Source organism: Calonectris borealis, chromosome 17 (genome assembly GCF_964195595.1).
Source record: "Calonectris borealis chromosome 17, bCalBor7.hap1.2, whole genome shotgun sequence".
Taxonomy (NCBI): Eukaryota; Metazoa; Chordata; class Aves; order Procellariiformes; family Procellariidae; genus Calonectris; species Calonectris borealis.
In genome coordinates, this window is record NC_134328.1 from 12,728,495 (window position 1) to 12,744,561 (window position 16,067).

Below are 16,067 nucleotides of genomic sequence, written 5' to 3' on the forward strand. Positions count from 1 at the left end.
TTGTTTAAAAGTGGGGGGTATATACAAGCCCATTGTGCTTTTCCAAGTACATCTGTTTTTTAAAGAACCTGTTTTCTAAAAGACAGTGACATTTTAAGTCTAACTGGATGTAAATTTAGAAAGGAAGTCACTTTGTTCTTCTCTGTTGTCAGTGATTCACGAATGGAAACTCTAAACTACCAGGATAACTCTATAGATTCTTAACTCCTTTTTAAAAGGAGTGTGTCTGCCCTTTCCTCAGCCAGTCCCTCACCTACATACTCCACAGTGACTGAGCTTACCATAATAACACTTACAGTGCTCTGATCAACTTAAAGCATGGCCTGAAAAGGGCAAAACTTGCTTTCTGCAGCAACTGTTCTGAATTTCTTTGCATATCTATAGATGTACTATCATTCCAGCTAACTCTCATCACTTAAACCTGCATGAGACCTACCTTTCATAATATTTTAAGTAGAATTAGCATACACGTTTGGCTCCTTTCTTTGTGGAATTAACTACAAAAACAATTCACCCTATAGAGCTTCATTTTAGGATGTAACCCTTTATCATCTTTTAGTGATAATCAAGAGCAGTTTGTTGCCAGCTGTTCAAAGAAAGTGTACTTTTGCTTTCCTCTGTGTTCAAGCTTGGTATTGCTTTCTCTAAACACTTGAGTTCCTCTGTACTTATCCATGTAGATGATTTTTAACTAGTTAAAACTTCCATGATGCTGTGATCATCTACATGTGATCATCTACATACTACCATGTCCATATCTCAATGCAACTTAAGTTACAGCAGGCACTGCAGCTTGGCAGAACTAATCCTTATTGGCAGTAGTCTGCCACATGAGACTGCTTGTTAGGCAACAATAGAAGATGACTGAAAACATGTATTAATAAGTACACAGTCATGTAAGAGAAAAAGGTCCATTTATTAAATGCAATTAACAATGCCAGTTAGTAACACTTGATATGGCACTGATTTGCCACTTAAAACTGAGCCAGTTACTGAGGAAGAGAATTGCTACCTTTCTTTAAAGTAGTGAAGAGTTCTGGCTTATGGCAATTTATACTTTGCCTCTTTAGGAGAAAAGTGGCACAGTCAATCGCATATTAAAGCAAGGAATGTGAGCAAAGAAAAGACTAATTAAATAACTAGGAAGTGTTTAGACTTGACTTTGTCTTTTGATCAAAGTAATTCATGTTACATCATTTCGGTTGGATAAAGCAACTGTATTATAAAAGACTTCCAAGAACACTGTTTCACTGGGAGGCCAAAGAAACAACAGGGGATTTAGTTTTTGAATATATCATGTCTAAACTTAGCTTTGCTCACCTGCATCATTGTGAGATGATATTTGGTCAATACTGTCAGAGAATTTAATATAAGCTCTAGACCCAAATATTGAGTACACTTTTTCCTTCCCAGTATGTCTACATAATTTGTATTTTTTTAAATAAAATATTTACATATACAGTTTCTGTGACTAAGTCAATATGATTTAAGTACTCCGCATCAAAGCGGACAACTTTTTAATAGGTAAATTACTTTTTTTAAGTTGTAAATAATTATCTAAAGGCAGTTCTGTATTTATTTTACTTTGAAGACATTGTGTGTTGCTATCTGGGCTAATTTTGCAGAACTGCCTGATGGTGTTGAACTATGAAAGAGTTTTAGACTGCTATTCTTTAAACTGAAAAAGGTTGTTCTGGGAATCTTCCAAACATAGTAGTTCTAAACAGAAAGATGTACAATACAGAATCAAGGAAGTACAGCATCTCCATATGCACAGTCCTCTTCAATAGCAAGATTGTACTCTGCTCCTCTTCCACCTTTATATGCACTTGTCACAATTCTCAGCCACCCTCTTTCACCCTGTGTGAAAGAATTAATTTGCATTGTGAATTAGAAAACATAACTACAGAAAATGTATGCTATTGAGTCTGTTCTGTCTTCCAAATACGAGTGATTTATATACGAGCGTTTCTAGGAATTCACTCAAGATGAAGTACAACACCGGGTTCACAGGGCAACCTTGTTTAAAGGGGCAATCTGCTTTGGTAAATTTCCATCCCCTTCATCTATTCCAGGTATGTGACTTGATTTTTGCCTACAACTAACAGTAATTTACAGCTGCCCATAATAGGAGCTGCATGTCCGTCGAAGAGTAGCATTTGGGATTGAGTTGACATTACTCAAGTAACTTCGGCTGAACATCCTTGTCTTCAGATTAGTTAGGTTTCATTTTTTAATTGCTAGTCTAGTTCAAAGAAAGTTTTACTTTTCCTAGCCACAGGCTAGCTTTGCAGCTTTCTGTTTGCAAGTGGAAAAACCCACCTTTCCTCTAAAGTCATTCTGCAAACGTGTTTGTTCCCATGTTTCCTTACCCAGGGTTCACCCCATGAGTTACGAACAATCCAGTATTCTGTTCCATTTTCTACGCCCCAGCCAGCCACGGATACAATGTGATTCACCGCAGGCGAGGGGTTGTACTCTGTGTAAAGTCCTCCAGTGTAAGCATCCAACTTTTCAGTAGCCATTATGCCACAGCTGTAAGAAAACAGAGAAAGCATTTTTATACAGGCGGTCAGGGCAGGGGCCTGGCTAAAAAACAATTGGTTTTCTTGCATTTTTACTTCAGACCTCAATTTATCTACAAACAAGCTAAAGTGCGTATTAATGCAGAGCTGCTAACATATGCTAGAGAACTACACTTCAGTCATTAGAATGAGTTTCAAGTATTTCAATCCCAATATTACTAGTAAATAAACATTTTCTTTTTTACCATTGAAGATACTTTTTTTTACCTAATTGGTCCATTAGTATAGATTTCTGCCATCATTTTTTCTCTTCCACTGACAGACCCATAGTCAGCAACTTTCCAGAGAGTGTAGTTCTTTATCACGTGGCATTCTCCAAAAGTGACACAAGTTCCACACTGGTTAAACTTCTTACACTCTACAAAACAAAAGTGAGATTATCACGGCAAGAGAATGCTTTTCTTCAAGTGAATTAATGGTATCACACTAAGCTTTTTTTCCTTTTAACTTATTTGAGGCAGATATTAATTTAATTACTAATACATACTCTTTCTGGTGAACTAAACTCTTTTCTGGAACCACATTTAAAGTCTCTACAATCACTAGTTACTATTCTTTACTTCATAGGTGTAAGCGCTTTAATGAGGAAATGTTTCAGATGTGCTTCTCTATAGATACAGAAACGATTCCGGTCATACATGACCAGACAAAGGTTACATTTCTCCTTTGTTTAGCTTGAAGTAACACTTGTAAATATTTCAGTACATTAGAGATTGTATATCACAGACTTAAGAGATTAAGTTTAAACAATCTAGCTGCGCAAACTTGCCTGGGCATGATTTAATGCTATGCTGTCTGGCTAGAGTAAAAAGACACACACAGGCGTGTAAAGAAAACCTGTTCTGTCAGTCAAACAGCAGGTACTACACTGAAAGGCAGGAACCAGTACACTGAAAACCCCCCCAAAATTTATTTTTTTTTTGTTACATTAAAATCTGCTAAACCTGGGATGAAGCCTTACAGCAAAGCAAATAGGCATCATACTTTGATCCTTAGCTTGGTAGTTGTTGCAGGTCTCATCTGGAATGCCATGGTCATGGGCATACATCCAAACACCCGAGTGGTCTCCACCTTCACAGGATCCTGCGTTAGCACAATCAATCACGTTCTGAACAGAGAGGTAGGCAGAAGGCCATGCACCTTTTCTCTTTATGTTGATTCTATCTGTAAGGATAAGAAATTGGTTTTCGTTAGTGAAATACGTGGGTGGTTACACATTGCAACTAGTGTTAAAACTGTCTCTCCATCATTGAACCTGTAACTGTTTGCAGGCAACAGTACTTGTGGTTGGAAAAGCCCCTACTGTCGACAGTGAGGCACATGGCACAACATAACTCAAGCCAGCAGGCTGAGTTATTATTGTGGGTTTCCATTAGAAATTTTTTCCATTAAAAACTCAGCAAAAATACGCAGATGAGTAAGATTGGTTTAAAGCCTTGAAGTGCTCTAGACCTCTTTTAATTCAAGTCATAGCTTCTGAAAACTTCCAGATCTGTTTCCTGGCTTTGGCAGCAAAGAGTTTTCAAAAACCAGCTCTCACTAGCCTCTTTTACAGGAGTAAAGATTTATGCATAAACCCATGCAGAGAGTCATAAGCCCATGCAGCCCAGGTCTCTGGCTCTGAGAGACAGTCTTAAATTTAAAGCAAGGAAAAGCTTTCAGAAGTATATCCTCGCTGTTATTCAACACCTCACTGTTATCCTGCCATCTCAGACAGGCATCGCCACCCCGCTACCTTATTTTGTCAGAAACAACTAGCTTGCTTGGCAGAAAAGCTTCCCAATGAGTATTTATAAACTGCTTCTCAGTGTATTAGCAGTCTTAACTGATGCCACTGTAGTACTTTTAATCCTATTAGACATTCAACTATATGTGACAGAGCTGGGAGGCATTATCCCAGCCTAGCCTTCCAGCAACAAGAGATGGAATAAATGCTTTAACTATTCACAGCAGTTAAGAAAAAATACCCTGATTTTTAAAATCAGCCTTTTATACTTATAAAGATGCACATACTGGCATACCTACATACACAATTAAGTTTTAACTCAAGTTATATAATTAAGAAGTTGCTATATTTTATCTATCCTAGTGCTTCACTACATCATGGCAGGTTTCATACATCTGTATTCTTGTACTGCTTAAGAACAGATCCTTCGTGATTCCTGCCGTCTGCTCACACCTGCATTGCCTTCCCATTTCTGCACAATTTCCTCTATTTCTCCTTCACAGTTAATCCTCTTACAGCTTCCCTAGGCAAACAGTACTTCTGCAGCACATTACTCTTGCATGCAAATCATCAGGTATTCTCTCTAGATAAAATATTTCTCCAACTGAAGCAAACCCCTACTTCCTTTTCCCAAGAAAAAGGCTGATAGATATCTGCTGAAACTAGATTTGTCTGTATGCTGTGGTAGTCAGTTCATTTGAATGACAGGGCTCTTGAAGCTAATACCCTGCGGGCCCTTCCCACGAGAGGCAACTTCTTTCATTTCCGCAAATCCAGGCACCACTGGAGCTGCCCTTTGCCGCTGTAGATATAGTGCAGCAGGCTGAGGTACCAAAAAAAGGAAGGAGACATGGTAACTGCTTTCACATCTGCTGCTACCATCACCACGCCTCCAAGAAGAGGGGCAGAAAACTCAGTTCTTACTCCAGGCCCTAAACGGCAGTTTGGCAGGAGCTATGAACGTATTCCTTCTGCAAACAGCTTTTTAACCATGCCAGTGTTCCCCCCTCGACAATTCTGAGAGGGTGGGGACAGCCTCGCTCCAATTGCTTTCTCTATTGAAACCAAACCTCCTTGCCTTCAGCTGCCAGCTTGGGAATTCCCACTGTTCTGGTGTATTCACAGACATCTCAGTCTCGGTTTGTGCTGCATCAGTCACTGCAGTAATTTGGCACCTCTTCTTTATACCAGCTATTTTGTAAGCTGAAGATAAACACAAGAAAGACATGGACCTGTTCGAGTGAGTCCAGAGGCGGCCACAAAAATGATCAGGGGGATGGAACACCTCTCCTGTGAAGAAAGGCTGAGAGGGTTGGGGTTGTTCAGCCTGGAGAAGAGAAGGCTCCAGGGAGACCTTATTGCTTAGTACTTAAAGGGGGCTTATTAAGAAAGATGGGGACAAACTTTTTAGCAGGGCCGTTGCAACAGGACAAGGGGTAATGGTTTTAAACTAAAAGAGGGGAGATTTAGATTAGATATAAGGAGGAGAATTTTTTATGATGAAGGTGGTGAAACACCGGCACAGGTTGCCCAGAGAAGTGGTAGATGCCCCATCCCTGGAAACATTCAAGGTCAGGCTGGACGGGGCTCTGAGCTACCTGATCTAGTTGAAGATGTCCCTGCCCACGGCAGGGGGGTTGGACTAGATGACCTGTAAAGGTCCCTTCCAACCCAAACCAGTCTGTGATTCTACAATCCTAAACTTCCTTTGCTTACCAAAAACTACAAATCACTGGGGGCAACAGCTTGGCGGGTGAGCAGGCCGCAGGCAGCCCCAAGCACAGCATACCTGCTAACGCGCTGGTGCTGCCGTGGGCCCAGCAGGACCCGCAGTACTGGGGGATGTGCTGGTTCCGAGTGGTGCTGGCGTAATTGACGCCGTCTACGTTCCTCCAGTCCCAGCTCTCGGGCAGCGCGGAGACGTCCAGGTACTCGTGCGGGCGGGGGTAGGTCCTGCGTTGAGGCAGAAAGAAGAACCAGCTCCCGCGCTGCCCGAGCCTCTATTTTCAGGCAAACGAGGGGATTTTTTTTTAAAAAAAAAACAGCTTTCACGGAATTTCGTAACGAGGCCGCGAGTGTCCGGCGAGCAGCGCGGGTCACGTGACAGCGGGCAGCGTGACCAGTCCTGCCCGCGCGGTCTCGTGACCCCCACTGCGCCCCGCGGAGCCCCCCCCGTGCACCGCCCGGGCAGCGGGGGGCCAGGGCTGCCCCGGGGAGCCCCTCCTGAGCCCCCCCCGGGGAGCGGGGGGCCAGGACTGCCCCGGGGAGCCCCTCCTGAGCCCCCCCCGGGGAGCGGGGGGCCAGGGCTGCCCCGGGGAGCCCCCCCCAGACCAGGCGATGCCGGGTTTGCAAAGCCCCCGTGCAGGCGGGCCGCGTGCCGGCCCAGCCCCTTCCCGGGGCGCCCCCGAACTCCTCTCCGCGACGCCGCTTGGAGGGGGCCGGGGGAGGCGGCCGGGGCTGCCCGCAGCCGGGCGGCAGCCCCGTGAGGAGACGGGGCGGCGGGGGCGAACCTCACCTCAGCCCGGGAGCCTTGCGCGGGGCCGGCTTGTAGCAGTGCTGCCCTTCCCTGAAGTAAAGGCCGGCGCGGGCGGGCGGGCAGAGGCAGCCCCAGAGCAGCAGCAGGAGGGACGCGAAGCGCCGGGACGGCCCGGCCATGCTGCGGGCAGCACCACCTTCCTCCACAGCGCGGCCCCGGCGCCGGCATTTAAGGGCGGCGGAGGGGCGGGCGGCCGCGGGCCGGGGGCGGCACCGGCGGTGGGGGCGGCGCGGCGCGGCGCGGCGGTGCGTGACCACCTGCGGCGGGCGGGGGATGCGAAGACTCCCTTGAGTTCCTTATTTCGTGTTTATCAACGTCTGTCTGGTGGAAGCTGGACTCAGTAACGCCAAGTACAGCGTGTACGTGGCTAAGTCCTTCCTGATGGTATCTAATTAATTTATGAGGGGGTAAGGAACAAACGTAGAGAGCCCTTACATCGCGGTGTTCGCGCTCCCTGCTCCCGGGCCCTGCAGCACCCCCTCCGCGGGCAGCCCCGCTGGGTGCTCTGTAGGGAATGCAGGCGTCCCGCTGTGCCCCCAGGTGAGGTCTCCATCTCACATGCTCAAAAATGAAGCAATTTTGATCACACCACACCCCCCCCAAAAAAAAAAAAAAGGAAAAGCTATTAAAATACTGTGATGATTCAATATATGCTGTTGCTGTCAACACAGGGGTGATGACAAGAGGACTTGTATCTGGGACAGACGCAGGCCCTGTGTGGCTGGGTTACAGGTTTCTTTACCTTCGGCCTAACACATCAGCATTCTGTAAGGCTGCGCCCAGCGACTGTGTGATTGCATAGAGCAGGTAGGCCGTTTTTTTTTGTTTGGTTGGGATTTTTTTGCTAGTCCCAAGTTTTGAATTTCTCAAGCCCTTTTATGCTACAATTTACAAAGGAATACAAGCTTGTGTCCATTTTTTAGACTATTCTTTAGGGTTTAGGACATTTGAAGATTCTTTATTATCTGCTACAAGATTTAGTCAGTAGTAAAAATAGTTTTCTTATTTTCCTGCAGAAGGTTTAAGTATCTGTGTGAGACAACTACCTGTCTCTTTTCCATACGTTGGCTAGAGCTTTCATGTTTGGTAAACAGGTTTAGTAAACCACAGCCAGTTCTTCCCTCACAGCTTTTCTTCCTTAGCTCTCAGCACTTTTTATAAAAGGCATGAGGTTTATTAGCTCCACATGATGAATAGAGAAACTGAGGCACTGAGAACCAATGCAACAAAAGGAGAAGCAGAGCAAGAACTGAGCCTGCCTGTGGAGCAGTTGACCTTTTTGGTAATTCATCAAATGATCCAAACGCAACAGTTGTGGTGGTAGGGCCCAAGTAAGGGCACTACCCAGCAGATGAATTCACATGCTGCAAGCCCCAGCTTTTTCCTGGGTCATAGCTCTGCAGTGTGAGGAAGGTAAAGAACTGCTCGGTTGTCCACTCTGATTGTAAAAACCTATTTGTTTAAACATACGGGCTCATTATGCGGATGATAACTTACAGTGGGCAGTCCTGCCTTATTTCCTTTGGACCACCTGCCAGAGGGAGGCAGTCTTTACATAGTTTTTCTTAACTGAAATGAAAATGTGAAGTAGGTAGTCTTTATTGCCTGTTGAATGCAACTTTTCTTGGTAGCATTCCTAAGGATGATGTAGCTAGCCCAGATTAGTTGAGACTGGCATCAGCTCATCTCGTAGCCATTCACAGATCTCTCTAAAATTATCTGGTGGCCTGTAGCCCGGCTTATCCCAAGTTGAACAGGCTTTCTTCTCAACAATCTTCTCTGCTACTGTGAAAAGCTAGTTCCTCCCAAGCAAACCATATTAAAAAAAAAAAAGTATCCTAGAATGCCTCCCTGCACATGCGTATTTGCTGCTGGTGGGTACTGTGGTGGCATTAAAAAAAAAACATCCAAGAAAAAAAGACACAAAACCACCCCCAGTAACCAAAAAAACCTGGCTTGTTTGTGGTCTTAACTTATGCCCATCACCAGGGCTTTGGTATCTGGGGCCCACTCTGAAGGCAATGGAAGCAGTGGGCAGCCTGATAATGGACACACCAGGATGGGCTGGTAAGAGCTGTGCCCAGTGCCAGGCTGCTCCTAATCTCCGCAGTGCCCAAAGTCCCTCGAAGCCAACCCTTCCGTCACCATCTCCTCTTTCTCTGGGGACGCTCACTCCGCTAATCTGCAATAGCACATGTTCAATGGCTGTGCCTGGGAAGCGCACTCGGGCAGTTAACAGGCTTGAGGTTTCTCAGAGCTGAGGAATGACAGGCCTGCAAACAAAATCTATAGAGAAACAGGCTTTTTGTGTACCAGGTTTGGTGTAAAGACAGACTTGGATGTTCACAGAAATGCAGTTGGGGAGGAGAGGGAAAAGAGGCACAAAACCACCTCCGCTTCAGAAACCACCTCAGGTACTTTGTGTCATGTGCCTTAATTTTTAAGGCTAATAAGGAAGTGCTTCAGAGGAGGCACATGATTCCAGGGAGCTATTTTTAGCAAAAGAAAAACCAATGTTAAGTGATTGCATATTTCTTTCACTTCCCCTTTTTTTTCTTTGCTTGTGAGATGCTCTCAGTGAGTATATTTATTGCTGAAATTATTTTGCCAAATTTTTTGGACAGTGAATTAGCGTCTTCAGCGCCTTCATAAGTTGTGGCTGTTGTAGATTAATACATTGCATATTTTGAGTAGCATTTATTTAGTGTCAGTAGCTCTCTGACACATTGTGTCAATGCAGCTCCCATTCAGAATGCAGCAATTGAATACACAACTCAGAATTGCACTATTACTTTCAGCTAAGCATGGTTGGAGAAAACAAATATGAAATGTGCATGAATAAAATGAAATTTGCGTTCAAAGCAAATGTCCAAATAACCTTTCCCTAATTTTGTCTTAGGTAATTGTAGAAGATATCCACTGCCATTGTAGAAAATATCTACAATGTGGCAATGGAACATAACTGTTATGTTTTCTTGCTGAGTAAACTAAACTGTTTAGAGAACACTTATTTTTTTGAAAATGATAAAGCTATTGTGTTTTAAGGAAACAAAATTAATCTACCTGAATTTAAAGTCTTGCTTTTATTGCTCCCTACTGAGGACGGCTCATAGCTTGGCAGAAGATGACAGAATGTTGGCTAGCTACTTTTTTGCAATGCACTTCTAAACTTTGTCTCAGGAGCAGTTGTCTGTTCCTCCATTGGCTGGTGGAACAAGTGGAAGTCATCCGTGGTGGGGAAGTCTGGAATAAGCTGATTTTTCTTTTGGAACAATATGCAAGCTCAGAGATTCCTTATCTCTAGCGACCCATAAAGTGGTAAAGTAGTTACTTTCAATGAGTCAAGTCCTTCCACTGTCATCTTTTTATACAAAATAATTTAAGGTGCTTTCCTAATTATAGTTCCTTTTCCTATCCTTAAAAGGAACACTTGCAAAGTGCTGACGGTCATCTGGCATGTAATAAAACTACTATAAGCTTCCCGAAGGCAGTCCATTCTGGGCTTCTGTTGCTCAGTGATATTAGTCCTGTTTATCAGCAGGCAACATGACTGTGTCATGTTTTGCTCAGCCTTGCATCGTTTCCTTTAATGCAGTGAAACATTACAGTTAACTTCAGTGGAACTGGGTTTTCACCTCTAGCATTTTCCTGGCAATTTCTGAAATACTACATCTCAGAAAATAAGAAATATAAGAAATACTGTGTTTCTTAATGGCAAGAAAGGAAGAGAGAGAAAAAGAGGAAGAGAAGCTGTGCCAGTTAGTCAAAAGGTGATTTAGATTTTAGTTTGGCTGAAATTGATGGATTCTTATTAAATGTTTAAGGAACATATATCACTGAGAGTGCAGTGTTATATTTATGTTTTACAAAGTATTTTTTTGCAACTGATCCTGTCCCCCTCCTTCATGCAGTTAGACACTGAGAATGCTGCTTATTAGTGAACTGCAAGTTTGCCTGGCAATGCACTGAATGTTGTGATTATAGGAGGCTACTGCTCAAAAGTAGTTATTGTTTTTATTATGGATGTTGTCCTGTATGACTCATATGATGTTAAAATTTAAATTACGTGGCAGAAGCATAGGTACTTAATAAATTAAGATTGGTCATTTTTGGCTATAATCTCTATATATGTGTATATATTTATATATATATAATGTATAAAATAATGAAACACAAATACAATGTGCACAGATATTCATGAATCATACTGTTTGCTGCACAGAGAACTGGAATTCATTGGAAGGGGGTGCGTGTGACAGTTTTCTTTTCCAAGCCACTCAGTAATGTACCTGTGCTCTTGTACCCTGGACACAGGCAGGGAATAGGCACTTTGCCTCCTTGTGAAATGCCTTGATGAGCAGCCTGAGGAGCTGGCTACTCCCTTTGCTGGCTGAGTGACAGTCCCACTAGTATAAAAAGGCCCCTTGGGGCGGACTGCGCTGGGTGTAGCTGATACAGCAGCAGAAAGAGGGCTTGTTCTGGGGACTGCGACTGAAAACCTGTGTTAGGTTGTAGCCACCAACAGGTCTAAGCTACACAAAATGCGTGAAATCGTGCATCTTCAGATTGGCCAGTGTGGGAACCAAATTGGAGCTAAGGTAAGGTCTCTTTTCAATATTGGTCATTAATAGTAAGTGCTATCAGTGGTAGCAGGTCACACATCGTTAACAGATGGGGACTTTCGTGGGGAACAATTACTTTGTTAACTCAATGGTAGGATGCATGGCATGTTAGCAGCGAATATGAGCATTTTGATGTGAAAATCATACGATGGGCTTGCTCCTCATGCAAAGGTTAATGTTAAGACGGTCGAATGAAACATGGCACAGTGATTGTAAGTGCTCCAGAGCATTTCTGCTGGGACTCATGTTCCCAGGGGCACTAACCTAGTCTGCAAAATACTGGGAAAAGTGAAAGAGCCAGTAATTCCAGGGCTGCAAAGTTGTGATTAGTGCTTTAGTTCAGTCATACAGCAGTAACTCTGCCACGTTATAATCATTACTATGGGATTGTATTAGTCAACAGAATGACCTGTGCTATCAGTGACCAATTAGGTTTTTCTGAGCGTGGCACAAAGTGCAGTTAAGGATTCCTGCCTAACTGGCCTCCTGCGAGAGGTAGTCATGTCATTTGGAGTACTTTTGTGTAGTTCTAACACTGCCATCTGTTACTTAGAGAGAAGTTGCTCATTGCTGACTTTGTGTGCAAGGAGAAAAAAACCAAAACTTTTTGCTGTGTGCTGTCCATCTTTTTTTTATTATTATTGATTAGTAGGAAGTTGTCAAAAAAAAAGTATCTGGCTTAATTTAGGTCTGGAAGGTCTTTGAGGACGCATGATAGCTGAAGGATTGTTCCAGCGTGTTCTTCCTCCATTTCTTGCTCCCACAAATCTCACCTTGATTCCTTTTATTGGAACATGAAGCTGTGGATGGCCAGGGAATGTCATGTCAGACCCAGATAGTTGGAATGCAGCCAGTGTGATAGTTGAAAGGTTTATATTTTTTCTGTTGGCTTTGACCTGGAAACCACTTATGTCTAATAAGACACGTAGAAAAGCGCACACACACACAAAACCACCATGCACATGTTAGCAATGGTGTGTTTGTACACTCAAAATGAGACTGGATGCTAAACCAGAAGACCTTTAAAATTAAAATAGCCTGGTCATTATAGTGGGTGGGTGTGTCTACATTAACGCTGCTGTGGCTGCTGCCTAGATAAGAGCCCCAGTACAAGACATCCATATGAATGTCAAGATAGGACGTTTAGGGCCAACATCTGTTTGTGGAAAGCATTGCTCTCATACAAATTTGTCTGAGCCAGCTTTGCCATGCCACAGTGCCACTGTGCATGACAGGCCTCAAAGCAACCCTCCCCATCCCACACCTCCCCCCCCGACTTTTTTGTTAAGCTCATACCAACTAGTACCTCTGTTATTTAAACTAAGATCAATTTTTCTTTACTATAAAGGGAACAAATTGAGGTCCTCCACCTATTAGTGCATGGGTGATAGCTAAGCAGCGTAAATGGTCTACTAAACTTTCCCCTTGGACTTATTTGGGGAGGGGGGAGAGGAGGATCCCCGCTCTGATCTAATATGTAAATGGCAAAACATCCCCCACTTCAGGCACAGTTCCCACTTTATGTGCAGTCAGGCATGAGCCCAGCAGAGCTGGTGCTGAACACATTGTGCTGAAAAAAAAAACCCAAACCTTTGTGAGTGTATTGAACCTCTTTCCTTTTTCAGTTCTGGGAGGTGATAAGTGATGAACATGGGATTGACATCGCTGGAAACTACCGTGGGGATGCAACACTGCAGCTTGAGCGAATTAACGTGTACTTCAATGAGGCTTACTGTAAGTGTTTAGCACTGTTAAGGTGTTGGCAGAGCAATTTGCAGAGCCAACATGAAGGCTAAAGTAAGTAATTTAAAAAAAAAACATATATCCCCAAATCACTGTAGGTGAGTTGGATCTTTCAGAGAGATTATAAGCCTGTCTCTTTGACTTCTAACTGTAACTGTTCGCATTCATTTTCTTTTGTCCTAGCCCATAAATACGTGCCCCGTTCTATCTTGGTGGACCTGGAACCTGGTACAATGGACAGTGTACGGTCTAGCAAAATAGGCCCACTCTTTCGACCTGACAATTTTATTCACGGTATGTACTGCATCCTGTCAGCAAACTAACCGGAATCAACTGTCCCCAAAACGGCCTTTTAACTCCCATCTTTGTAGCCTTTAAAAATTCTCTTCTTAACTTTGTGGCTGTTCTTTCTGCAATTCTGTTTACAGGTAATTCAGGTGCTGGAAACAACTGGGCAAAGGGCCATTACACAGAAGGCGCTGAACTGATTGAAAATGTCATGGATGTGGTCAGGAATGAGTGCGAGAGCTGTGACTGCCTTCAGGGATTCCAGCTCATCCATTCGCTTGGTGGTGGTACAGGCTCAGGTATGGGCACGCTCCTCATCAACAAAATCAGAGAAGAGTATCCCGACAGGATTATGAACACTTTCAGTGTTGTGCCTTCACCCAAAGTATCCGACACGGTCGTAGAGCCGTATAATGCCATCCTCTCCATCCATCAACTAATAGAGAATACAGATGAAACCTTTTGCATTGACAATGAAGCTCTGTACGATATATGTTTTAGAACTTTAAAGCTCACCAATCCCACCTATGGTGACCTCAACCACTTGGTGTCCCTAACAATGAGCGGTGTCACAACCTCACTCCGTTTTCCTGGTCAACTGAATGCAGATCTGAGGAAGCTGGCTGTTAACATGGTGCCCTTTCCTCGCCTGCATTTCTTTATGCCTGGCTTTGCTCCACTGACAGCTCGAGGTAGCCAACAGTACAGAGCCCTCTCAGTGCCAGAGCTTACTCAACAAATGTTTGATGCACGCAACATGATGGCAGCCTGTGACCCTCGTCGTGGACGTTACTTGACCGTGGCATGCATCTTCAGAGGCCGAATGTCTACCAGAGAAGTGGATGAGCAGTTGCTGGCTGTCCAGACCAAGAATAGTTCCTACTTTGTGGAGTGGATCCCTAATAATGTCAAAGTAGCTGTGTGTGACATACCACCTCGAGGACTGAAGATGGCAGCTACCTTTATTGGCAATAACACAGCCATTCAGGAGCTCTTCATCAGGGTTTCTGAACAGTTCTCAGCTATGTTCAGAAGAAAAGCATTTCTCCATTGGTATACTGGTGAAGGTATGGATGAGATGGAGTTTTCTGAAGCAGAAGGTAACACCAATGACCTTGTGTCCGAGTACCAACAGTACCAGGATGCCACTGCAGATGTTGAGGAATATGAAGAGGTAGAAGTGGAAGCCAGCCCAGAAAAGGAAGCACTGTAAAAACAATGGTAAAATCAAAACATTCTCTGAATAAGCCTGTTAACGTTCACTAGAGAAAAAGCAGTAGCGATCATCTGCATACCAAAAATAACACCTTTCTTATTTTTTTTCTGCATCTGGCCAAAATATATCCAATATTACAATACAATGCTTTTGAAATTAATGGCAGCTATGCTTTACTCTCCTAAACAACTGTTGATACTGAATCTCTCCCAAAAAAGAGCCACTAGGAAGACAAGTTGTCTCATAACAGCCTTTCTTGTAAATGTATTCACTTTTAGAATATCATCACCAGACACTGAATGTAATACACAGCCTGTGTGTGTGTATATATCAGGATCGTAAGCAACAGCAAAATATGCTGTCAACTCATCAGATTTATTTATTCTCAGGTAAACACCGTTTGTGTTTTGTTTGCGAACTTGTTACTGTTTTAAGAACACATGTGCATCTTAAGGCCTATAAAGGCAGTATCGATTTTATTACACACTCCACAGACTGATCTAGATCTCAGACAAGTTCAGTTCCTTCAGTTGCAGGGAGAGGGGAGGGCAAACAACATGGGGCAAAAGGCTGAATATGTACATTCTTACTTTTTTTTTAAAGTACTTTAATAGTTCTCTCACATTGCTGGGTTATGTTATTGCAGAGCTTGTATTCATTATCGTTGTGTGGTTTGTTTCTATTTCAAGCTATAGATTGAGTTATATTAGCATACAAAGTTGTAAACACTGTGTAAAAGTTTTGGTGTGGTATTTTTTTCCCCCCACCCATGTACTAACTACTGTAAATTTTCTTCCTATCCTTCAGTACAGCAAAATGGATGAAATGGTTTGCAGCTAGTTAGATGTAAGTTCAATGACAATCACTAAATCAAAAACATCACTTCAGGACAAAAAGTTCCTTGCCATTTACAGCCATATACTTAAGACTGTATTTATAATATTCTTTAAAATAAAAACTATATACCATTCTATAAAATACTTTATTACTTGAAACATGATAGACAAAAATCAGTTTATTCATGTAGGGACTAGCTTTAAATTACATGAAAAATTGAGCTTGTTTTATTATGTTCTTAGAAGAGAGAGTTTATTATACTGTGAAGAAAGTAATGCCTCATGTTTGAGTCAACAGCAGAAGTGTCTACATGAACGCAAACCTGAAGCCAGTTCTGTAAGCACGCTGTACTCCTTGCTGTGCAGTGGGACAATGTTGGACTTGCTGTGAAGACACACAGCAGCAGAAACATGCAAACACTTCCCCCACACCGATACAGCTGAAAGCCAAGAGGGGACGGAGTGTCACCTCCATTCCTACTGTTTCCTAGTGAACGCGTGTCCCTCTCCCTCCC

At 43.3% G+C, this 16,067-nt stretch overlaps 2 protein-coding genes across 4 annotated transcripts; one reads left to right on the plus strand and one right to left on the minus strand.

Moving 5' to 3' along the window:
* Positions 1-897: 897 nt before the first annotated feature.
* On the minus strand, positions 898-7,097 carry CTSZ (cathepsin Z). Its single transcript, XM_075166624.1, has 6 exons — positions 6,827-7,097; positions 6,101-6,264; positions 3,570-3,749; positions 2,793-2,943; positions 2,373-2,535; positions 898-1,860 (listed from the first exon to the last, which is right to left on the minus strand). Exons 1-6 carry the CDS (start codon positions 6,964-6,966, stop codon positions 1,747-1,749), a joined length of 912 nt encoding a protein of 303 aa, XP_075022725.1. The 5' UTR covers positions 6,967-7,097; the 3' UTR covers positions 898-1,746.
* Positions 7,098-7,525: 428 nt separating this feature from the next.
* Positions 7,526-15,442, plus strand: TUBB1 (tubulin beta 1 class VI). Of its 3 annotated transcripts, none has more exons than XM_075166612.1 (4): positions 7,526-7,654; positions 13,095-13,203; positions 13,396-13,506; positions 13,641-15,442. In XM_075166612.1, exons 3-4 carry the CDS (start codon positions 13,446-13,448, stop codon positions 14,711-14,713), a joined length of 1,134 nt encoding a protein of 377 aa, XP_075022713.1. In that variant the 5' UTR covers positions 7,526-7,654; positions 13,095-13,203; positions 13,396-13,445; the 3' UTR covers positions 14,714-15,442. The 3 variants fall into 3 exon arrangements, with proteins under 3 accessions (XP_075022713.1, XP_075022711.1, XP_075022712.1); XM_075166610.1 differs by lacking the exon at positions 7,526-7,654 and adding an exon at positions 9,108-9,261; XM_075166611.1 differs by lacking the exon at positions 7,526-7,654 and adding an exon at positions 11,199-11,445.
* The last annotated feature ends 625 nt before the right edge of the window (positions 15,443-16,067 follow it).